Here is a 22,283-nt window from a genome sequence, read left to right as displayed (position 1 = left end):
ACTTTGTACTAGGGCAAGTGGTGACTGCCAGCGAGTTTGAAACTGAGAGAGGGGAGATTTAGACTAGATATAAGGGAGAAATTCTTTACTATGAGAGTGGTGTGAGGCACTGGCACAGGTTGCCCAGAGAAGCTGCTCATGCCCCATCCCTGACAGTGTTCAAGGCCAGGTTGGATGGGGTTTTTAGCAATCTGGTCTAGTGGAAGGTGTCCCTGCCCATGGCAGAGGATTGGAACTAGATGATCTTTAAGGTCCCTTCCAATCCAAACCAGTCTATGTTTTAGCAAAAACAGATTTACAATTCTGACATAGCTTGATGAGTTTTGATGGAGAATCTTGGGTTAATTCTCTGGCTGTGTCACATACCAGAGTATTATAATAACCTAAAAAATATTCTATCAAGTAGCTGCTTTTGTCTGCACCCCTTTTCTATAAATAACTAAAATATGACTATTTAGTTTCCTTTTTAATAGCTGCTCTGACTTTTAGATAACTTAATGATTTGTGTGTCATTTGCAAACTGGTGTGCCAATGAAAAAAGCTCTGTAGTGCCAGATGTGTTTGAGATGCAAGTGAGCACAGGAACTGCTCAGTCAGGGTGCTTTTTTTTTTAAAGGAGAGTACTCATCAAAGCAACAGGTTCTGATTAAGTCAAGAAATACAGTTGTAATTTGTCACAGAGCAGGCTAAATATTGTTTTCCTATGTGTATGTGTGTATGCATATTGCTAATTATATAATTTGAGAAATTACATAATTTATGTGTACAACCGGTTTGCCTCTATTTAGAAATAAAAGCCTTCAAATACAGAATTTACAGTATTCATAAAATGCATCCTGGTAAATACATATGAAGGATTGTACTATGTTAGAATTATTTTGCAAGAGACTGTATACACTGATGTGTGGTAGATGCCCACCCTTTTTTTGAACTATTTTATGCACAATAAATTGAATAAATCTTCTTTGAATAAATTAGTGTAAAAGGCTGGTGGATATAAAAGTCAGGGAAATACGATAAAGGTTTGACATTCCTTTTTACATGACTTACAGAGTTTGCAGAATATAGTGCTTCTCTTCAGACTTAAAAAATCACGTAACACTACACTAGGAACAATGCTGCAAATCATTAGGAAAAAATGCAAGGACATGTTTTGAACCAAAGAGAGTAAAAATAAAATGTCAATGACATTTGTTTAATGGAAGTGTGCAATGAAGTTCATGAATGCATCGGTCATCTTGTGAAATGTGTCAGTGAAAGAAGAGTCAGTATTTGGGAGGCTGCCTTTAGATAACATATTTTAACTTTTATGGACTTCGTAGAGATGTGAAAAATCATGATGGATGTTGTTGACTTTCAATTCTATGATTCATTGAGTCAGATGGAGTAAGTCAAAGATACTAGGATCTTCCTTTGCTTTTTTTAATTTTTTTTGAATTATTTTTAAGAAAAACAACTGTGCATAAATATCTCTTTTCAGGTGTTTGGCTCTGCTCTGAGGTAGTTTTCCTTGGCCTTGCAGAGTATTCCTCACCAGTGCTGCAAGTAGAGTAGGACAGAGTCAATTTAGCAATGGGAATACTTCAGTGTGGCATTCACCCAGGTCAGATCTATGAAGAGTTGGGCTGTGGGTACATTTTCACATGATGTTTTACTTTGTTTAATTTCAGGCTGACATCCAAAAGAGGTAGTTCCTTTTGGGAAATCTCTGTCGTGTCAGAACCTAATCTTTTCTTGCGTAGGTTTAGTTTTTTTTGGATCAGTGAACTGATGTACCTCACTGGGTATGCTACAATTCTTAAATTCAAGGAGAGAGGGCAGGAACTTACAGTGAGGAAGAGCAGAAGAGCTCAGGACTTCTGTGTATATTCTTGACAGTTACTTGTCATTAGATCAGAGCATGCCTAGTGTGAAGATTGACCCCTAAATAAAGTACCAACTTTTTAATTCAAGTGAAAAATAATGTTGAAGAGAACTCAAAGGACTACTCTTGAAAAAAAGGAAGTATGGTCAGTGAATGGATAGACCTAATTCCACCCTCTTCCCCCACCCCTCCCTCAGCCAGGTTCTATTTTAATTTGTAAAAATTAGTTACTTGTATAATTCTGTGACTCTGCCCACTGAACCAAAGAAAAGTGGTTGCTCTAGTCTCCATGAACCTCCTTTTTCATACCTGCAGTTGTTTGGGATATGTGGAAGATTAAAGACTGAAATGTAGTACCCTCTAATAAAATACTTTGATGATCAACAGACTAAAGCGATTGCTGACAAAAAGAGAAAACTACTTATCTAACCTAACCTAACCTAACCTAACCTAACCCTTAATGCTTTTTTTATAGTAGTGAAGATAATTGTATTGCTAACTTCATTTCTGTTTAGCATTCAAGTTAGTTCAGGCTAAAAATTGTATTTTTCAAAGATTTCACTGGGTACATTTTTTGGTGCAGGTTCCTTGTCCCAGGTACATTAGAAATGATTCATTTTGTATAAAACAATATTTTAAAATATATTTCTGTCCTTTTTATATATTTTTAAATCTTCCCTTCCCCTTTCTAGTTTTCCCATGACATTCAATATCTTTGCTAAACCAGTGTAGTAACTTAGGTAAACTTTCTCTGATTAAACATGTGAGAAATCATATGTGTGAAGTTCAGAGCGTCTCAGTCATGCCAACTGTTGGCTTTATGTCTGGAAATTCTGGGGTTTAAGATTAAACAAAAGGTATATCACACTTTTCCCAGCATATGCTGATGTGAGTAAATCTTGCCATGTTAAAAATAGCCAATTGTCAGCCATTGGGGAAAAAAGGAATGTGGTTTAATTAAGCAGAAATGCTATTATCTTACCTGGCAACTACCCAGCAGCAAGCACTATATGTGAAAACGTGTAATTTGTTGGACCCAGCCTAATTCTGGGAACACACTATCAAGATTAAAGAAAAGTAAGTAAAAGGTTTTACTTCTCTTTACCTTCCACCATTTCATGGGGAATGTTTCCAGGTGAGTCCTTTTTACAGCAACCAGCTCCTGTTACTGAATGAATTACAAAGTCAAAAATGAGACATGAGTGTGAATGCAGAGATCCCTATGATGCACTGTGAAAACCTGTAACAATTCAAAATAAATAATGAGTGCCAAAGGTTGGTTGCCTTTGTGTTCCACTCTTGGTTCAAATGCAAGAAAACCAAAAAACTTTATGAACTTTAAAGGGGACATAGACTCTCCCTTTTCTGCTATTCAGGGTTACAGGAAAAGTATTTTTGTGCCTTACTGAACCTAAATATGTTGGTGCCTATTTTCTGCTTTTTTTTTTTTCTGAAGAAGGAAGCTTGTAAGGGTTTCCTTGGTTGCTGTTGTCTTGTGAGTGCTGCACAGGCAACCAACGTGACATAACCCCTTTCATGTAGTGCAGAATGCTTGCTCCAGGATCTCAAATGACAAAAAACCCAAAAACAAACCCACAAAAAAACCCAAAACCAAAACCCCCAAAGAAGAATAAAACCCATCCTTGAGAAGTTTAATATCTGTCTTGATACGAATTTACAGTGAAAATTGATTTGCTACTTTAAATTTTACTCTGATGAGGAGTGAAACTATTAGTTTCACTTCAAATGTTGTCTGGGCAAATTGAGCTTAAAGTGGAGTATAGTTATGGATTTAACCTATAGTTTAGGCCAAAAAATGTTGAACTACTTTACCAAATATTTGCAGTGAAGCAGTTTGAGTCATGTGCCTGCTAAGGAAGAAAGGGATCAGGGCTGCTACTTGGTATTATCAGTCAATCTCAGCTGTTGTAACTGCCCTCTGTGAAAGGCTATTATTAATTTAGTGTTTTACTGTTCTGACAGTAAGAAAAGCCGTATCTCAAAGCCTCTGCTTCAGTATTAGATTTTTCTTTGAATGCAAAGTCTGACTGAGATTTTGTTTCCTTGATGGACTTTATTTCCCATCACTCTCCTTCATAGATAGCTACTTTCTCAGCAGTATGGAGAACAGTTCTTTCACCAGTCTGGTGTTGCCTGGCTAGCTTATAGTTTCTTAGGAAGTAATAAAAGGCAGCATCTGCCTGTTTTTAAGAAGGAACGATGCTTAGGAGAGATCAGAATGTGGGAGGGAGAGATATAGGACATTGACAGTTGATAGTCTTGAGATCCTGCCGTGATTTCTTGCTCCTTTTTGTAAGGAGGCACTCCAGTTTTCTACTATACGCACACAGAGACAACACTTATAAATGAACATAATGAAAGTACATGCTGGGTAGAGCTGCCTTTTCCTTTTGCTCTGTCCATGTGCCCAGTGAGGCGTTTTCTGGGAGCCCTACTTTAGGCTTGAACTTCTTCCCATAGACCACATGGAAAATTTGGTAAGACATTCCCATTTCCACAAGTCTTGCTTTCCAGAAGTACTGCTTTGAGATACATTGTTCTTCTAAGCAAATATGAATTGGGAATTGAAGCTGTGGAACCCTAGGGAATAATGCCTGAAGGGAAGTTAAAGGTGAGGCTGAAAACCAGGCTGGTTTTAGAGATGTAAGAACAGGAGATCAAAAATTATTTTCTTCCCAGTGCTGCACTAGTTTCTACATGTCCTTACAGACCCAATTAAAATAACATTTGATTAAAATTAATACAACAAAGCACAGTTTAAAGTGGTGCTAAGTCTCTGGATAAATTGAAAAACCAGCAAAATTTAATTTTATATTAAAGATTAAAGAGTATTTTCTGGTCTTAGTTATGTGAGGGTTTCTCTGCTGTATAAGCAGTAAGGCAATTTAATGTAAAATTAAAAATCCTTGGACAACAGCACCTCTCTCAATTTAAATTAGCATGGCTAAGAAAATAATTAGGCTTTAATGTTGATTATAGCCATTTTACATTCTTTCCGTGTCAAAATCCAGAGCAGTATTATGCTAATATGGCTGTATCACCTGCAAGTGTTGCTTGAGAGTCCAGTGAGCAGTCCTTTGTATTTTCTTTGAAGGATCAATATTTAAAGATATGGAAAAGAGAGGGGTCTGACTCACAAGCTGCCTTGATACACTGCTATTCTGACTATAACTGGATTGACTGAAAGTTGCCTCAGAGAAAGATAATTTGTAAAAACTATAAAGCATAGGCAAGTGTTTGAAGTAATCAAAGCTAATTAAGAATATTATTTATTTTAACTTCTTAAATGTCTTGCCTTCATTTTTACAGTTTCTTGAAGTTTTTCCTTTTGAAATGCTCTTATTTTGTACTGCATTTGCATTATTAGATGTTACAACTGTGCAAAAATTAGAATTGGCAGAATTTATTGAAATAATTTCTAATGTGCTGCAAGAAATTGCTGTTGCGTGTACCCATATTATTGGAGAGAAATTTGGTTTTCATTTTATGTGTATGTTTAGAAATTTAGCAAATAACCTAGCTTAAGAAAAAGCAAAAAGGTAGTTTGGAAATTAAATGGATACATAAATATAAAAAAGTGGTTTTGTCATGAGAGTAAGAATTCAGTTGTGAAGTCATGCTGCCTTGTTGCTGTGTGCCTTAGGACGTATTATCATGAAAAGCAAATGCTGCTTTGGATGACTCATTGTGTGATACAAATCTTACATATGTGTATACATTAATAAGCTGATTTTATTTTTGAATGATTAAATGTAGTCATTCTTTAGTGTGAATAAAATACACATCAGTCACTGGATTGCAAGTTATGTAGTAAAGTTCTTTTGCAGCATTATCAGCAGAATTTCAAAAGTTTTTTTTGATTTTGTAATATGTTCTCCTCTTGCAGTGCTATTTTTTCTTTTACCTTGAGGAATTTTTTTTTAAATTTCAGTATTATTAATTTTGTGGGAGGATATCATATGTGCTTAGAATAGTGTTCATATAATGAGAAAACAGAGTATTTCGACTAGTACATTAATTGGAAAAACGTTTTTCCTCATCCACTGGTGCAACTGTGCAGAGCTACCCTGAGCTTAACTCAAACAGCAAAAAAAACCCCAAAAACCCAAAAACCCCCTATTCTTACAATGTGTGCTGTTTTCATTTGAGATCTTGATTTAAAGGATAAATTAGTTGTAACAAGCCAAAGAAAACAGTTGTAAACAAGACAGTATAAAAGAAATGTCTTTTATCTCCTTGGTGGTAATGTGAATGTGAAATTCAAATGGATCTGTGAACAATGTAAATTCTTACATCAAAGTGTAATGTTTACTTACACAATAGATACGAAGTCCTGGGTAAGATTTTTTTTTGTGTCATTAATGAATAGCATGCACGTACAAAAAATGCAGGGAAAGCTATGTCCCAGTTAGGGAACAAACTGGACTAACTCCTCGGTGAATAAATGAGCTTTTTTTTACCCTAAAGGTTTGAATTAATGATTTGTATAAAAAAAGCTCACTCAGGCTCTAGTTATTGGCTTTGTCATATTGCGGCTTATTTGAATTGCACCTAAAAATACGTTATTTTAGCGGTGCCTTCTCTGATTCTTATAAATGAAACATTTAAAATATTTGTAACATATAAAATGTATTTCAAATGAAAGGGCAAAAGCATGGGAATGAAGGCTAGCACATATAATTTAGAAAGTGTCAGTTTGATAATGGTGTTTTAAAACTCTATGAGAAGTGCAAGATTAATTGGGAATATTAAGCTGCAGGGTTGGTTTTTTTTTTGATACCTTAAAATAAAAAATACATTCAATTAAAAAGCCATATTAATCCTTGAACATCATAATGGCAGAAAAAAATTCCACATTTGGATAAATGTGAAAATAGGCCCTTCATTTATATTCTTAAATTACTTTTTTTTTTTTTTCTTTTTTTTTGTCTCTTTGATAATCCAGATACAGGGAAGCAGAGGCTGGAGAACAGAGATTTAACAGGATCAGCTGCAATAGCAGATTATAGAACAAATCTTAAGAGTTTTAATCAAGTCAAGTTCAGATGCAGCCAGTGGCAGATTTTGTTGAATAATGTCAGCAAAATGAGGGATTAATTCTAAAAATATTAAGTTTGGTACATTGTATCTGTTGTTTGAAGCTGGCCCACTAAAATAACATAACAACATGGATTCTATCCATTTGTGTATTTAGACAGATGAGGTTCATAGAATCATAGAATCGTAGAATAGTTAGAGTTGGAAAGGACCCTAAGATCATCTAGTCAGTAAAACTGGCTAAAATCACATAGCTTATTTAAAACAAGAAGGAAAATATACTAAGAAATGGAATAAATGTGGTGGTTGTCGTTAACAGTAGACTACAGGGGGAAGTAATTATAGGTATAATGCTGGTTCCTCCAGAATATCGTATTTGCTTCTAGTAGTTTCATTCAAGGCACTTTTCCTGAACTAAAAATGTTCACTTCTATAGAATCATAGAATCTTCAAATTTTGAAAACACTTTCATATCATCAATTCCAACCATTAATGTAGCACTGCCAAATCCACCACTAGACCATTTCCCTAAGCACCACATCTACACATCCTTTAAATACCTCCAAGGATGGTGACTCTACCACTTCCCAGTGCAGCCTGTTCCAAGGCTTGACAACCCTTTCAGTGAAGAAGATTTTCCTAATATCCAGTCTAAACTTCCCCTGGTGCCACCTGAGGCCATTACTTGTCATTCTCTCACTTGTTACCTGGGAGAAGAAACCAACACCCGCCTTGCTACAACTCCTTTCAGGTAGTTGTAGAGAGCAATAAGGTGTCCCCTGAGCCTCCTTTTATCCAGGCTAAACAACCCCAGTTCTCTCATAGGACTTGTGCTCCAGACCCTTCACCAGCCTCACTGCCCTTGTTTGAATGTGCTCAATGTCTTTCTTGCAATGAGGGGCCCAGAACTGAACACAGGATTCGAGGTGCAGCCTTACCAGTGTCAGTACAGGAGGATGATCACTGCCCTTGCCTGCGCTGTATCTGATACAGGCCAGGATGCCATTGGCCTTCTTGGCTGCCTGGACACAAGCTGGCTCACGTTCAGCCGGCTATTGACCAACATCCCCAGGTCCTTTTCCAACAGGCAGTTTTCCAGACACTCTTCCCCAAGCCTGTAGTGTTGCATAGGGTTGTTATGACCTAACTGCAAGAACTGGCACTTTGCTTTGTTGAATCTTATATGATTGGCATTGAACCATCGATCCAGCCTGTCCAGATCCCTCTGAAGAGCTTTCCTTCCCTCAGCAGGTCGACACTCAGTCCAACTTGGTGGGATCTCAGGCTTACTGAGAGAGTACTCAATTGCCTTGTCCAGATCACTGATAATGATATTAAGCAGAACTGGCCCCAGTGCTGAGCCCTGGGGAGCACCACTTGTAACCAGCCATCAACTGGATTTAACTCCATTCTTCACCACTGGCCATCCAGTCAGTTTTTCACCCCGTGAAGAATGCACGCATCCAAGCCAGGAGCAGTCGGTTTCTCCAGGAGAATGCTGTGGGAAAAGGTGTCAAAAGCTTTACTGAAGTCCAGGTAAACAACATCCAATCCACAGCCTTTCCTTCATCCAGTACGTGGGTCACCTTGTCATAGAAGGAGATCGGGTTAGTCAGGCAGAACTTGCTGTTCATAAACCCATGCTGACTGTGCCTCATCACCTGGTTTTGCGGTACAGCGCTGTGTGATGGCACTCAGGATGATCTGCTCCGTAGCCTTCTCCAGCACCAAGGTCAGACTGACAAGCCTGTAGTTCTCCAGATCCTCCTTCCAGCCCTTCTTGTAGATGGGGTCACATTTGCTAATCTCCAGTCACTGGGACCTCCCTGGTTAGCCAGGACTGCTGATAAGTGATGGAAGGTAGCTGGTGAGCACTTCCGCCAGCTCCCTCAGTACCCTTGGATGGATTCCATCTGGACCTGTAGACTTTTGTGTGACTCAGTAGTATAGCAGGTTGTTAACCATTTCCCCTTGGATTATGGGGGCTTCATTCTGCTCCCTGTCCCTGTCTTCCAGCGCAGAGGTCTGAGTACCTGGAGAGCAACTGGTCTTGCTATTAAAGAGTGAGGCAAAAGTGGCAATAAGTACATCAGCCTTTTCCCCAGCCTTTGTCACTATGTTTCCTACCACATCCAATAAAGGATGAAGATTCTCCTCAGCCCTTGTTTTGCTGCTCAAGTATTTATAGAAACACTTTTTATTGTCTTTTACAGCAGTAGCCAGATTAAGTTGTAGATGAGCTTTGGCCCTTCTAACTTACTCCATGTATAACCTCAAGATATCCTTATGTCCTCCTAAGTAGCCTGCCCCTTCTTCCAAAGGTCGTAAACTCTCGTTTTTTTCTGAATTCCAGCCAAAGCTCTCTGTTCAGCCAGGCCCATCTTCTTCCCCACTGGCTCATCTTTCGGTAAGGCTTTTATGTCTGGCTGGCAATAGAATTAACTAAAATAAAAGCTTTATGAGGAGGAGGATACCCATGATTTGTACTTCAGAGTGAGAGGTCAGGGTGGTGACAGTCACAGCAGTCTTTTCTGATGTCTGTCTGTATATTCAGATTTTCTGGAGTTTGCCTTGTGATGGATTTGCAGTGGACCCACAGTGTGTCTGAAACCTTCAGGCCTTAGTGCTTTTAAATATTCCCTAATTATCGCAACATTGATTTTTCATCTTTTCCTTGTTTCTTCCTGTGTAATATCTGTAATGCTCTCATAACCCTTGTTTAAAGGTGAAACCTATGCTGAAATAATCTGTCACTATGAATTCACCATAGAAGGGGGCAGAGCTGTTGCAAATATTCATGTGCAAACCAGTAGGCTGGTGCAGGGTCTGTTTTTCTTTCCCCATCGTCTTCCAGTTTGTGTCTTTCAACACTGATGTAAAATTATTTTTCTTTCTTTTCATGTTAATATCATGTTGAATACTTTTAATTTCTCTTTCTTTTATGCAGATAAAATTTTAACATGTAATTCCAACCTTAATGCTTTTAAACATATACGCTTTCTTTACTTCTTTCCTTTCCTCTCCCTCTAACAAAACCCATAAAGTACTATTTATCTGGTATCTTCTCAATCCCATCAAAGTGTTTTGCTTCAATAATTGCCTGTGCCACTCCTTCACCCTTTGCTCTCCTCAGTTCCAGTTCAGAGAAGCACTTGCCTCATTCTCTCTCAGGGTCAATCTGCCACCTAATGGAGGACTGACATTATTGTCCGTATTTGTGGGCAGAAGACAGTACATCCAGACTGCTCTGCGCTCTACACATGGAAGATATGAGAAACCCGGGCAGAATTCATCCGTGTTGTGATGGGGAGCTCTCTGTGTGAGCTCTTGAGGGCAGACACCCAAGTCTCCTTTGCTTTCTCAAGTGCCAGCTGAGTAAGTCAGCTCTTAATGACAGCTAGCGAGGTTGGGTCATTGGTTGCAGTGCAGTGTTGCACAGATGCAGTGTACATCCTGTCAGACCTTGCGCTGTTGTATGCTCACACTTAGAGCCTCCACAGTGTACACAAGAGCTTATGTATTCAGGGACATGGAAGCTCTACAGGTTCATAATAAAAAAAACCCCACAAACAAAAGCAAACCACCCCCACCCCAAAAACCAAAACAAAACAACCCACAAAAAAACCCCAAACCAGAACGCCAAGCAAGCAAAAGCCAAGCAAAGTCAGGATAAAAAAAGGACACTTGAATGCCAGCCTTCCCTCTTTTATAAAGTTGAGGTAGCTAGCTGTAGCAGGCAGGTTTTCTGAAGGTGATGAAGTTAGTTAGCACTTTGTATGTTGTTATGAATTATTTGTGAATGAGGTGTAGAGATGCTCATATAAAGAAGTGATAAAATCAGAACATCTTAAAGTGGGCAAGTTCTTTCTGGCCATTGTTAGGGCACTAGTCATCCCTACACATATGATCCTTAGTAACACACCTGAGCATGGTGGCCTGGTTATGAAATGTAGCACAACACTGGGCATATCTGCAAACATATTTTAAGGAGCTGGTTTATTTGCTTAAGTCTCACACCATTCTGTTTGGAACAGTAGCAGCATGAATTAGTGTTGTTTAAAGCAGGGGCAGATCTGATTTGCACAGCTGTAATCGTTGAGAACATTGTCAGCACTTTCAGAGAGAAAGGCAAGGGTATTTCTAAGGCATAGAAGTGTTTGTATCTGAGCTCTTGTTTAATTGCAGTTTTTAACGGTAGGCAGAGGTTGCAAGCTAACAGATGTATTTGAAACTCCTTTAACAAAATTAATTAAAATGTAGCCAGCAAACATGCTAACTCTGTTAAATAGATGTTGCACATAGGTGGCCAGTCCCCAAACCCCATCTCCAAAAAGTCTACCCAAGGCAGCTAGCTGGAGTTTGTACAGTTTGTTCCCTCAGCACTGTTTACCCTTCTTTGTTCATGTACTTGTTAGGGTTTTATATCTGACAGAATGCCTTAGTCCTCAGTTTCTGGCACTGTCCCTATTCTGAGTGATCTCCTCCCTAGCATAACTATTCTGGCATTTCTTGCTAATATTAGTGGTTTCTGCTCTACTTCCCAAAGGGAGGAGTTTCCCTGTCTTTGAATCAGATTCTGCTCTTTCGCTCAGTATGCTTTTCACAAGAATATCTCCAGGGTTGCAGGAATACTTCTGGACAGATAGTGGGTTAGCTGCAGGGATGCAAAGAAGGTAATTAACCAACATAATACAGAATGTGTTACTTTCTTCTAAGCCAGATCTCTGAAGCCCCTGCTCTGAATTCTGGTGAGTTAAAAAATAAATACAAGGAAAAGAAAGGAAAAAAAACCCTCTTTCATCATATCTCTTGGATAAAGAAATTAGCATTTAAGGGAGCATTTCAGCTGAGCAACCTTTTTGCATATTTACAAGGAGCTAACTGTAGTCATTGAATTGGGAGTCTTCGCTCAGGATGATAGTGCATTTTTCTTCTGCCCACTCTGCAGTTTTCCTTCTGGTTCTGTTTGCACAGTTGCTTATGGCTGTCACAGCAGTCTGATGACTCATAGTTATTTATCTCATAAGCACTGTCTATTGAAAAACCTTTCAGAGGGAAAGAGATGGGCTACTTGAAAACCTTTTTCTTATTGAAGCTCATTCTGAGTTAGATCTTTTGAAAGTGGACTTACTGAGTGACTAGATCATTTGCATGCTTCTAGAAATGCCAAAGCATAGCCTAAAGAGTTATTCTAATGCTAGCATTACGTGGGTACCTAGTTTTAGTACTCAGGTGCTGTAAAAATGTTTTCTTAATTTGTTTTCTCTCACTCACTCTGAATGACTTCTAACTCACTGAGAAATTTAATAATCAAGCTGAATTATTTACTCTTCTTGATGACCATGTTTAGTGATTCGCTTTAAGCCAAACTGTATCTCTCTAAATCTATGCAAGTTACATTTTTACTTCCTGCTGTGTAAAGCCATAGTCTTCAGCAGATTTGCAAAGTTACACTCAAGCACTTCAATCAAGTCTTTAGAAGACAGCAAAATAACCGTACATGCATAAGAGATGAAGCACTGTTGCTCAGGCTGTAATGACTCTAAAGGACTACTGAAATAAATGGCACTAAACCATTGTTTTTATGCTCCATTCTATCTTCTATTGTAAGTGAAGAGGTAAAAAAGGTGAAAGAGTCTGAATCCAGTCAAGAATTCAAGACATCAGAAAGCACTCAAGCGAGATTGCTGTTCAGCTGTTGATTTGACTCTGGAGGCATCTGAATTTGCTAGACTTACTAGGCTTACTTCCCTGTTTGAAGGCTATCCACAGCTTTGCTCTGCTGTGTATGTAATCACCTCATTTAAGCAGTTTATAATTTAATCTGAGCAGGATCTAGAAGGTAAATGCTCCTCTGTTTAAATCCTCAAAAAGTTCAAATTCAGTATAGGTCCTCAGGGGCCTATAAGACAACTGCAAAAGGACAGATCAGCCCTGCCTCAGTCTTTTAAAAATAACTCTGTTTGTCTGCTCTTAAGAGAAGATTTGAGTTTGTGGATCATGACTGAGCTTACAGGCTTACCTGCAGCCTTTAATTAGACATTTGAAATCTGTGCTTAGTTGGATTTTTTTATCCTGCATTTTTGGGTGCTCCTAGGAGGTGGCACTTGCACTTCTAGAGCAGGCAGTTGAAATAAGACTTTGCCGAGTGGATTTTTTTAAGGATTTATAGCGTTGATTTTTTAGCTGTATCCCAGTGTTCATAGTGATTTACCAATGAGCTGCAGTTAGCAGCTATATAATTTTATAGTGTTCAGGGAAGTAAAACACTGAAGACTTGCAAAAGGAAAAGGGAAAAATATTTTGAGAGAAGAATTTAAAAAGAAAAAAAAAAAAAAGAAGTGAGCAAGACAAGGTCCAGATTGCGTATGCCTTATCACTGTGGAAAAGCTCAAAGTGACCTGGAAGCCAGGGTTTTCCTCCTGTCTCCCTGTCAATTGGCAAGTGTCTAAGTGGCTGCTGGAGGGAGGATGTCTTAGAGAATACCTGAACAGACATGTCTTCATTTAGACCCCCACCTGCTCTAAAACACTGTTGAAGGACTGATGTAGTGTTGACTGTGCTTAGGTAGACCCTGAGCATTCATGGCATTTTAGGACCCTACTCAGTCCTGGTTGGACCAGGGGAATCAAACTCGTACAAGGCTGCATCAGCTGGATGGGTATCAGATGACCTGGTACAAGCACAGTTCAGTAGCGATGCAAAATTGGTGGATAATGAAGCTGGTTTACATTGCTAGTTTTGTAGTTCATACTGAAGTTATGCTGGAAGCAACTGGATCTTGTTGTGCTGGGGCTGTGCAGATGCACAGTCAGTACTGATGCTTGTCTGAAAGAGCTTCTGTTCTTATGGCAGATGTGTTGGCTATTGCTGTGGGGGAGACAAGCAGACAAATACTTGGTTTATTTTTATGGACTAAGTGTTAAGAACAGAAACAGGATTAGCACTGTTTTGTGAGCTACTTCACAGTCATTTGCTTCTCTTGCTGTTGGTTTATTATTGCAAGTAACATGATGAATTTGAAGAAAAAGTATGATACATCATGCTTGGATGGACACCTTTTTTAGTCATAATAACTATTAATAGATATTAAATAATGTGTGTTGAAGATACAGATGTTTAGCCAGCAGGTCTAGGTGCAATGGGTCTAGAGAAGCCTGTGGGGGAGATTTCTGGTTCACAGGTTTTAATTTTAATATGTTCCTTAAAACTGGAAGAAAGCTGGTGTTCTGCCCAGATTCAGATTCAGACAAGCAGATTGAGCAGGGTAAATGTAGCTTGATATAAATCACAGTGAACATATGGAAAAAGCTGATTGGGGATTCAGCTGATAGGGAATTAAAGGCCATGAGTAAAATTAATTCTACTCAACATAGTTTTATGGAAAGTTGGGCCTGTAAAACAAATGATTGACAAAAGCCGGATTTTAATATTTTAATATTTAATAAAATTACAAGTTTGATAAGATGATGCTGTACATCATTCCTTGGACAGTTTACATCTAATTGACTCCCGTTTGCTATATCATAGCTTCAACCTTTAGTCCATGTTGTTACTCACAATCAGCATCTCAGCAAGAAGCACAGAAGATATAAAAAGTGATAGTTTGCTATGTACATGAGAGCTATAGAGAATCTTATTTGTACAAATCAGTGACTAGAGTCCTGAATTAGCTGTCAAAACACATGTGTTTTCCTATGAAAAGGGTGGGACAAAATGTCTAAGTTACAAGAGATTTTAAATAAATTATCTGGAGGAAAAGGCAATCTGCTGTATAAATATTTCAAGTTTGGAAATTGAAACTTTCACATTGATCTGCACTTAGAGGCCTGGCCTTATTTTGTAGCAGATAATATTATGTCAAAGCAATGTTTAGTTCTACTCAACAGCTGTTGTATTCATACTAAATTATGTCAGATTTAATCTTGAATATATTCAACAAGAGCACCCAGTTGTGCTGACAAACCTAAAATCATTTTCCGTTAAAAATGTTCTATCACAAGCCATTTGGGCACACTGCCTCTCTGAAGAATGACAAAGTCAGTGTGCAAGCTCAGCTTTATAATTCATGTTGCCTGTTGAATTCCCATATTGTATCCAAACATTCCAGCAGTAGGCTCAATAGATACCCTACTGGAACCTTGCAGTAGCAGAGATAGACAATGTAAGGCATTTTCTCAAGGGTATTACTTTCACAATAATTTTAATTGTGCATGCCTGACTCACCACTGCTTGCCTATTCATTTGTACTTGTTCAAAGGGAATGCAATTTAATTTTAAAATACCCTCAAATCACTGCAATAGTAATTTTACATGGTGAAAGAGCAGGACAATGAAGTGGATAACAGGTTTTCAGAGTTTCGTAAGGAGAACTGAAATTTTGCTAGGAGAAGAAACAATAAAAGTCAAAGTTCTCTTGTAGAATACTTCAGAGAATATCCTGTAAATCCTGGTTCAAACACATTGTACAGAGAGGGCACCTTGTTAATTGCAGTGATGCTGTAATGAGGAGATGACATAAAGATCAAAAGAACAGTGTGTGAGAACCTAGTTTAACTGGAGAGGAGGAGACAGCTGTAGTCGATGGAATAAAATCAGCTCTTCTGGAGAGCACTTCATTGCAGGAAACATGCTGGAGTGCTCTCAGGGACTCTCAAGAGAAGCCTTTCTCCTTCCCCTTACTGCAGGGGGAGCATAGGAAACTATACGCCAAAAGTGGGAAGGAAGAAACAATTCTCCCCTTCCTGAGGTAAATCCCCAGGGCTTTATGGCACTCATTTAAAATATAAGTAAGTTCAGGTTATTTTTCCATTAAAGTCCGAGTACTTGTCATACTTTCCTCTTGTATGCCTAAACCACTTTTTGAGTAATTTTTAGTTAGGCTTGCAACCTTGCCTGCTTCTGCAGTTCCTGTTTGGATAAATAATTATGCAAAGGCTAGAACTCAGGTGCTCTCTCTTCTGATGAGTTTTGTAATCTTTCTAATCTGCCGTAACAAATGCTTACTTGTTTCATTATGGTGTGCAGCACTGTAGATAGTTTTGAATGTGAATAAGCAATTTGCCTTCTAATGTAGTGCACCAGTCAGCAGTTCCCAAAAGCTCCAAGAAGCAGTCCATCTCTAGCAGTTTAACCCTCTGGGCTATTTTGATTTTGAAACAAACATGTTATAGATAGTGACAGATCGGGGAGTTGGATGCACTAGGTTAGGATGAGATGTTGAGTTTTACCTACACCTCAGTTCTGGTTTCCGATTCCTGTCTCTGTTCAGAGAAAGACAATTTGCAGCAGCAATTAAGAAACATAATTTATTCTGTAACTTAAAGATTGAGGGAAATTCCTAGCATAGAATGATTAAGTAACTTCAGAAAGCACAAATAACTATTTATTCAACATTTGTAAGCTGCTTCTTTGCAAGTCTTGCTAGCACATCTGCAGATAGCTGAGGAAGTGCTCTCTTCAAGGTAAATTAATGATGATTACTGTGAACTTTCTGATGAGTCTGGCATTTGAGAGCTTCCTCAGCTGATGTCCGTTTACTGAGAGTGCATTGTGTAAATGCTATTTGGATTTCTAAGGCTGTATTCTTATAGCTCTTTGTAGGTAACTGGTGATGATGATGGGGCTTGCAGCAGCTAGTTTTTACTCCTTCAACATTCTTCTAAGTTAGAGCTTTGTCCTGAATACAGTAAGACTAAGGAGGGAGACCGAATAATTCTGCCCTGGCTAATGCAATCTCTCATGCTTGGTTGAGGCAGAAAATCTAGCACATTTCAAAACCAGATTTCTCTGGTTTCATTAATGCCACCCATTCACACAAGGAAGAAGGAGAAGAGAGTTTGTAGTGAGTTGCCAGTTAATTAGATTTTGGTTTCAGGCTAGAAATGACAAAGTATTTTATGTTACATATTTCGGGTGGAATCAGAAATCCAGGAATAGGAGCGTAGGTTCCTATGTGGTTCATAAGTTAGCACATCAGTATGGCAATCCATGAAGTCTTCTGTATTCAGTTTACAGCTATCTGTTGGAAAGAGTTCCAAAGTAGGGAGAAGTTCATGCAGTTTAGTCAGCAGATTTGTAGTCAGACATGTTTTCATTGGAGTAGATGCCTAAAATAACCTTTTCCAAGAATTGTGCAGAGTGTTTGAAAGGGAGACTAGGTGAGCATTCAGAGCTTTAATCCCATAGATCTACTTCAGGGGACTATTTCCTTTAGTATATACTGGGTTTTTTAACTAGCTGGACTTTATACTTGTTTTATTAATAAAACTTGTTTTAATAGATTTTAATAAATTAAAAACTTGTTTTTAATAAATGTTTTATTTCCATTCAATGAGGTTATGAGAGTTGTTATGATCTAGGTGTCCTGGGAACTTCTTGGATCTTGTTAGAGCACATGGTGCGTAAAAATTACCCCTGGATATAGTGTGTAGACTGCTGGTATTTCATAGTATTATTAAGATGCAGTCATTCAACTCTCTATAGTATCTCCATACTATTATTCTCTTATTTTTATTTGCCAGGTTTCTTGTCTATATTCACATAACTATTCCAAGCTACCTAGTCTGATGAAGTTGAACTTCATTCTTCAAGTATGATTTACTCAATGCAGCCTAAAATCATGATGAAAAAGAAGAGTATATCTGCAAGCAAAGCTTCCTTGGTCCTCTTTCTGTGCCATATGATTTCTGCATTGGATGTACCTCTTGACTGTAAGTATTAACCTGCTAAGTAAGTGCAGAATAATGGAAGATTAGTTAAATAATTTCTGCATAGGAGGATGAAGATAACTCTGACATGGAGCTGAACGTGGAATGTGTTTGCTCACTTCAGCCAGGATATTATGATTATGAATAATTATTCTAATTTATTGAATATTTTCAAAAACTGTGTATGTAAAATTACTTACATTGTTCACTTGAGAAGGGTTAGCAGGATTCTCGTGGGTACTCTCACTTCAGCGTGCCTTGATTGAACACTTTATTTGATGAAACAAAGAAGGGCAGAGAAGCCCAGTTAAATGCTAATTATTTGTGAAATCCAGATTTTATTTGCTGAAAACCCAGGACGATTCCTAGTTGCTGTAAACAAACATCCTTATTTGCATTGAAGAGGTTTCCAGGAGCTGATATGAGATCTAATAAAAGAATCAAATACCTGAAATTCAGGACACTTGGAAGCATCTTACTTTTTGATCCAGAAGCGTAAGTTAGACTCTTAGATTTCCTAAGCAGTGCCTGAAAACAGTTAAGTACCTAACTTTTAAGTAAAAGTATGTGTGCTGAGCACAGAACTCTAGCATTAACCAGTGAGAAAACTTCTAGGAGAGGGGAAATACCAAGATTCAGAATTCTTGTCTCATATAAGACAGTGTTAGTGGGGAACCTTGAAGGTAGCACAGCTGTGTTGAAGGCAATGGTCAATGATCGCTGCTGCGTTTTGTAGCTCTGATAACTAATTTTATTAAATTATTCATGCTTCAGGTTGTTATTTTCTTCTTGAGATAAGCATGATCACATTTTCAGAATTCAGTGAACCGTGTTGCACCTCACAGTGACTCTTCATTTGTTAAACTAATTACCATACGAGAACAATAGGGCTGGTGTTAAATTGATGGATTAATATATCAGTAAATTTGCCTATGATTCTAATCTGCGTGGCTTTCTTTACCGCCATGTTTTTCATACTTTCCTACCTTCCATAAACGCATGCTTTTAATTTAATAATCATTGACATACATTGCAACTGCTTTAGTGTTTTTTTTTCCCCTGTATTTACAAGCCTCTCAAACCAATGCCCTGTATTTCTGTAGCAAGATCAATATATGTTAATAACATCAGACTTGTGTTGTGAATGCCTTTAGAGCAATAAACTGTGGCTTAAAGAGGGTATATAAAAATTTGATGAATGAATGTTTTTATTTTTCTTACTAAATATTTTTGTAGGCTAGAAACAGTGTTTTAAACCCATCTTGTAGTCTAGGAATAAATGTAAATCTGCACCGCTCTAATATCTATTGCATAGAGCAACGCTTCAGGTTAAATTAACGAGAAATGCATCAATATACAAAAATGAATAACCCTTTTAGATGTGTTATGTTAACTCTTGATTAGCTTGCTCCCTCCTACATAATGTTTAATAACTTCATTAGGTCTGATACTATCACATACTTTTTTTTTTAGCCAAAAATCATATTAACTGAAATTACATCCATAATGATGTTATTGTTTTCATAAATAATGGTTAGAACAGGCTCAGGGAGAGCACCACCAAGGTAGGACGTTCGTTTTCTGTGAGTCTTCCCTACATGCCCACCAGAGAGGCCTGGTGGTGAGAACATACTTGATCATTTGAACCTTTAGGTTTCATGCCAGTTAGCAGTTACTATGCTCGTCAGTGTAGAGGATAACTGACAGTGCAGCTGACAGAAAGCAGTTTGACTTGCTCTAAAACCTTGATGAGAAGAAAATAGTGCAAAATATTTGAATTAAGCAGTAAAGATGTGACAACTAAAATGACTTTTTTTTTTTAATTATTTTTCAAACCAAATGGGATTGCATGTCTGAGTAGAATTAGAAGCTTTCATCTTTGTAATTTTAGCCTGAAGCATTCTCTTTGTTCTTCCGTATGGTCATATGGGTGGATTGATTTTGACTGTAGCATGAGGGCAGTGCCGTCCATTAATTCTGATTTGCTGTTTCCTCAGTATCAGTGTTTTGTGTCCTTGCAAGGCGAAAATAATATACCACGGTTGCCCTTAAAAAGTCAACACTTCAGACAAGTTTCTCATGCTATGAACTTTGAGATAAACTTAGTAATATCTGACTCAATAGAAATTGTGGCTGGAATTTCAGGCATCGCTGCATGAGCTACATTGCTAGATGTTTTAAATTTTTTCTTTTTAATGGTGACCAATGTACTTGTCAGAGATACTTACCTTCCCTCTCAAAAATGCTAATTTTCTTTTAACTAACAAGTGTTTCTCTTTAATCTCCATTTGTCCATTCAACTGCTGATTCTGATGGGGGAATAAAAGCAAAACTTCTAGAAGAATGTAAGTTCCTGTCCACAAAAACTAGGCTGTGTGCTGCTGAAAATTAATACTGATTGTATTGCAAATTGAATTTGCAGTCCAAAAATGTGTGATTTTGACATTTTGTTGACTACTTGGTTTGCTGTAGCTAGATGCTTTGTGCATGCAGTGTTCAGAAACTAAATCAGTGTTCTCATATTTTGAACAAATTAACCGTGTGATTTTTGATGGTGTGCTATCTGAACATTAAGATCTTTACTCAATATCAGCATGAGCAATGTTTTATTACTACTTTCAGGAGTAAATATATTTGTTAAAAATAAATTAATTGGAATATATATACTAATATACTATTGTACATGTCCGAGTTGGAGATAATTTTATATCCTTAAAGAATAGTGGATACAGTTATTTCAGTGTAACTCATCTTTTATGGGATTTCCTAAATCCACTCTAGTGTGATGGTTAATTTAGTAAGTTTTACGTGCAGTGTTTAGTTGGTTGGGGTTTTTTTTTGAGGGGGGCTGGTGGTGGTGGGGTTTTTTGTTGTGGGATTTTTTGGTGTGTGGGTTTTTGTTTGTTTGGGTTTTTTTAAGAAGAATCAGTATTAGGCTTTTCCTACATGTGTCCTCTATTAAAAACTAGTTACTACTTTTTTCATCTTTTACAGAGTCTTTTATTTATCACACATATTTTACTCCTGAAAAGTAGTTTCTAAAAGCTTGCTTTGTAGATTAATTCAGTATGTTGAGCACAATAAATGTGTGAAAAGTTTAAACCCATAGAGAATTTGGAAATATGGGAAATGATTAGAAATACAAAGCAATGTATTTTTTTTCCTTCTGTGTGGTAAAAGACATTTTGTGTGTAGATATGTCTCACAATTCTTCATTCAGGATATGCTGGGTTTAGAATTCAAGTGTCCTTTGGTTTTGTGAAAATCTGTTGAAATCTGATGTATAGAAATGATATTCCCTGAACCTTTTGGCAAGGATCTTCATCTGCTGTAAATCAACATAGCTCAGTTGGAAGTTAGTACAGCTACACTGATTTACAAGAGTAGAGGGCTTCCGCTTCCTAATACAAAGGATGCTTTAATCCCACTCTTCTGTCAATGATTTGGTTGCTTATTGCAATATTGAAATTCTGCTTTCTCTGCTTACAAAACTGTCTCAGTGGTACTTTGAAAATATTGTTAAATTCCTCTCTGTTTCTTATATTCCATACTGAAGTGTCACAACCTCCTACGATAACTCAGCAATCTCCAAAAGATTACATTGTTGACCCTCGAGAGAATATTGTAATACAGTGTGAAGCAAAAGGAAAGCCACCTCCTAGGTTAGTAGCATTTTATTTTGCTTTTGTTGGCCTAACAGCATAGGAAGACGAGGAGAAAATAATGTAACTTTTGTAAATTAACAAGTATATGCATATGTATGTGCTTGAACATGCAGAAACATGCACTCACTCCTATCTTTGTAATATAAACAGCTACCAGATAGTGGCATAAATTTGACTCTTTTCATACTTGAAATTTAAATTTTTCTATAGTCATCAATCAACTGTATTATTTTTTTTTTCTCCTCAAAGCTCTAACAATTAAAAAGTGCTGGATTATTACATAAGCAGATAGCTAAATGCCCATGGAAGGCACTAAGAGGTGTACCATATCATGAACTGGATCATATTCCAGAGTTAGGCAGTGTGTAAGAAGATTGGACACTGAACAGATTGAGAGTAACACTAATAAATGGAAATCTAATGTTGTGTAAATAGTTCCATTTTAGGAGCCTCATCTTGAAATACATAAACATTTTGTCCGAAGTTATGTAATGTGTATCAATTTTAATGATTGGTAGCTTTGATTTAGCAAGTGTATTTAATAGTCGTAAGTTTTGGGTTTCGCAGAAATGGTAACTGTGTATGGATCAGATTCCTGATCATCTTCCATTTTAAGGCCCTGTTTCAGTGTCTTAAAATATTTGAAAACTACTCATTTCAAGATACTGATTTAGTGCACTGGAAAGAGTAGGAGCTGTGATACATTCTGGTATTACTAGTTGACTGCTCCTGATGTCAGAGACTGTAAAGGGAATTGTGCATCTCTTTGCTATGAGTACTATGCTGCAACTTACTAGCAAGGTCAGTCTATAATTGTTTAGTCAGGCACAGACAGAGCTCATTAAATATAGTTCTTCTGAATAACCAGGGTTTTTTCTACATTATTCCTTTGGTTTCCTTGGAATCACGATTATTTTCGTGCTTGGCAGCACAATAGGAATGGATATTATCTGTGATACTGTCACCCTTTCTAGTGTTCTGTTACTG

At 37.6% G+C, this 22,283-nt stretch overlaps 1 protein-coding gene across 8 annotated transcripts in view; it reads left to right on the top strand.

Moving 5' to 3' along the window:
- Positions 1 to 17,528: 17,528 nt before the first annotated feature.
- Positions 17,529 to 22,283, top strand: part of NRCAM (neuronal cell adhesion molecule) — a gene marked incomplete at both ends in the record, with an annotated part of 71,566 nt that continues 66,811 nt past the window's right edge. For 7 of the 8 annotated variants that reach the window (XM_080638904.1, XM_080638903.1, XM_080638906.1 and 4 more), the window contains 2 exons: positions 17,529 to 17,634; positions 21,188 to 21,293. In XM_080638904.1, the coding sequence (XP_080495030.1) occupies positions 17,529 to 17,634; positions 21,188 to 21,293 (212 nt within the window). Of the gene's footprint in view, positions 17,635 to 19,958; positions 19,977 to 21,187; positions 21,294 to 22,283 lie in introns of all 8 variants that reach the window. The other variant, XM_080638899.1, reaches the window with a different exon arrangement.

This window comes from Psittacula echo, assembly GCF_963264785.1.
Source record: "Psittacula echo genome assembly, chromosome: 1".
Lineage (NCBI taxonomy): Eukaryota > Metazoa > Chordata > Aves > Psittaciformes > Psittacidae > Psittacula > Psittacula echo.
The sequence above is the reverse complement of the archived record's forward strand: the minus strand, read 5'-3'. Positions and strand labels throughout refer to the sequence as shown.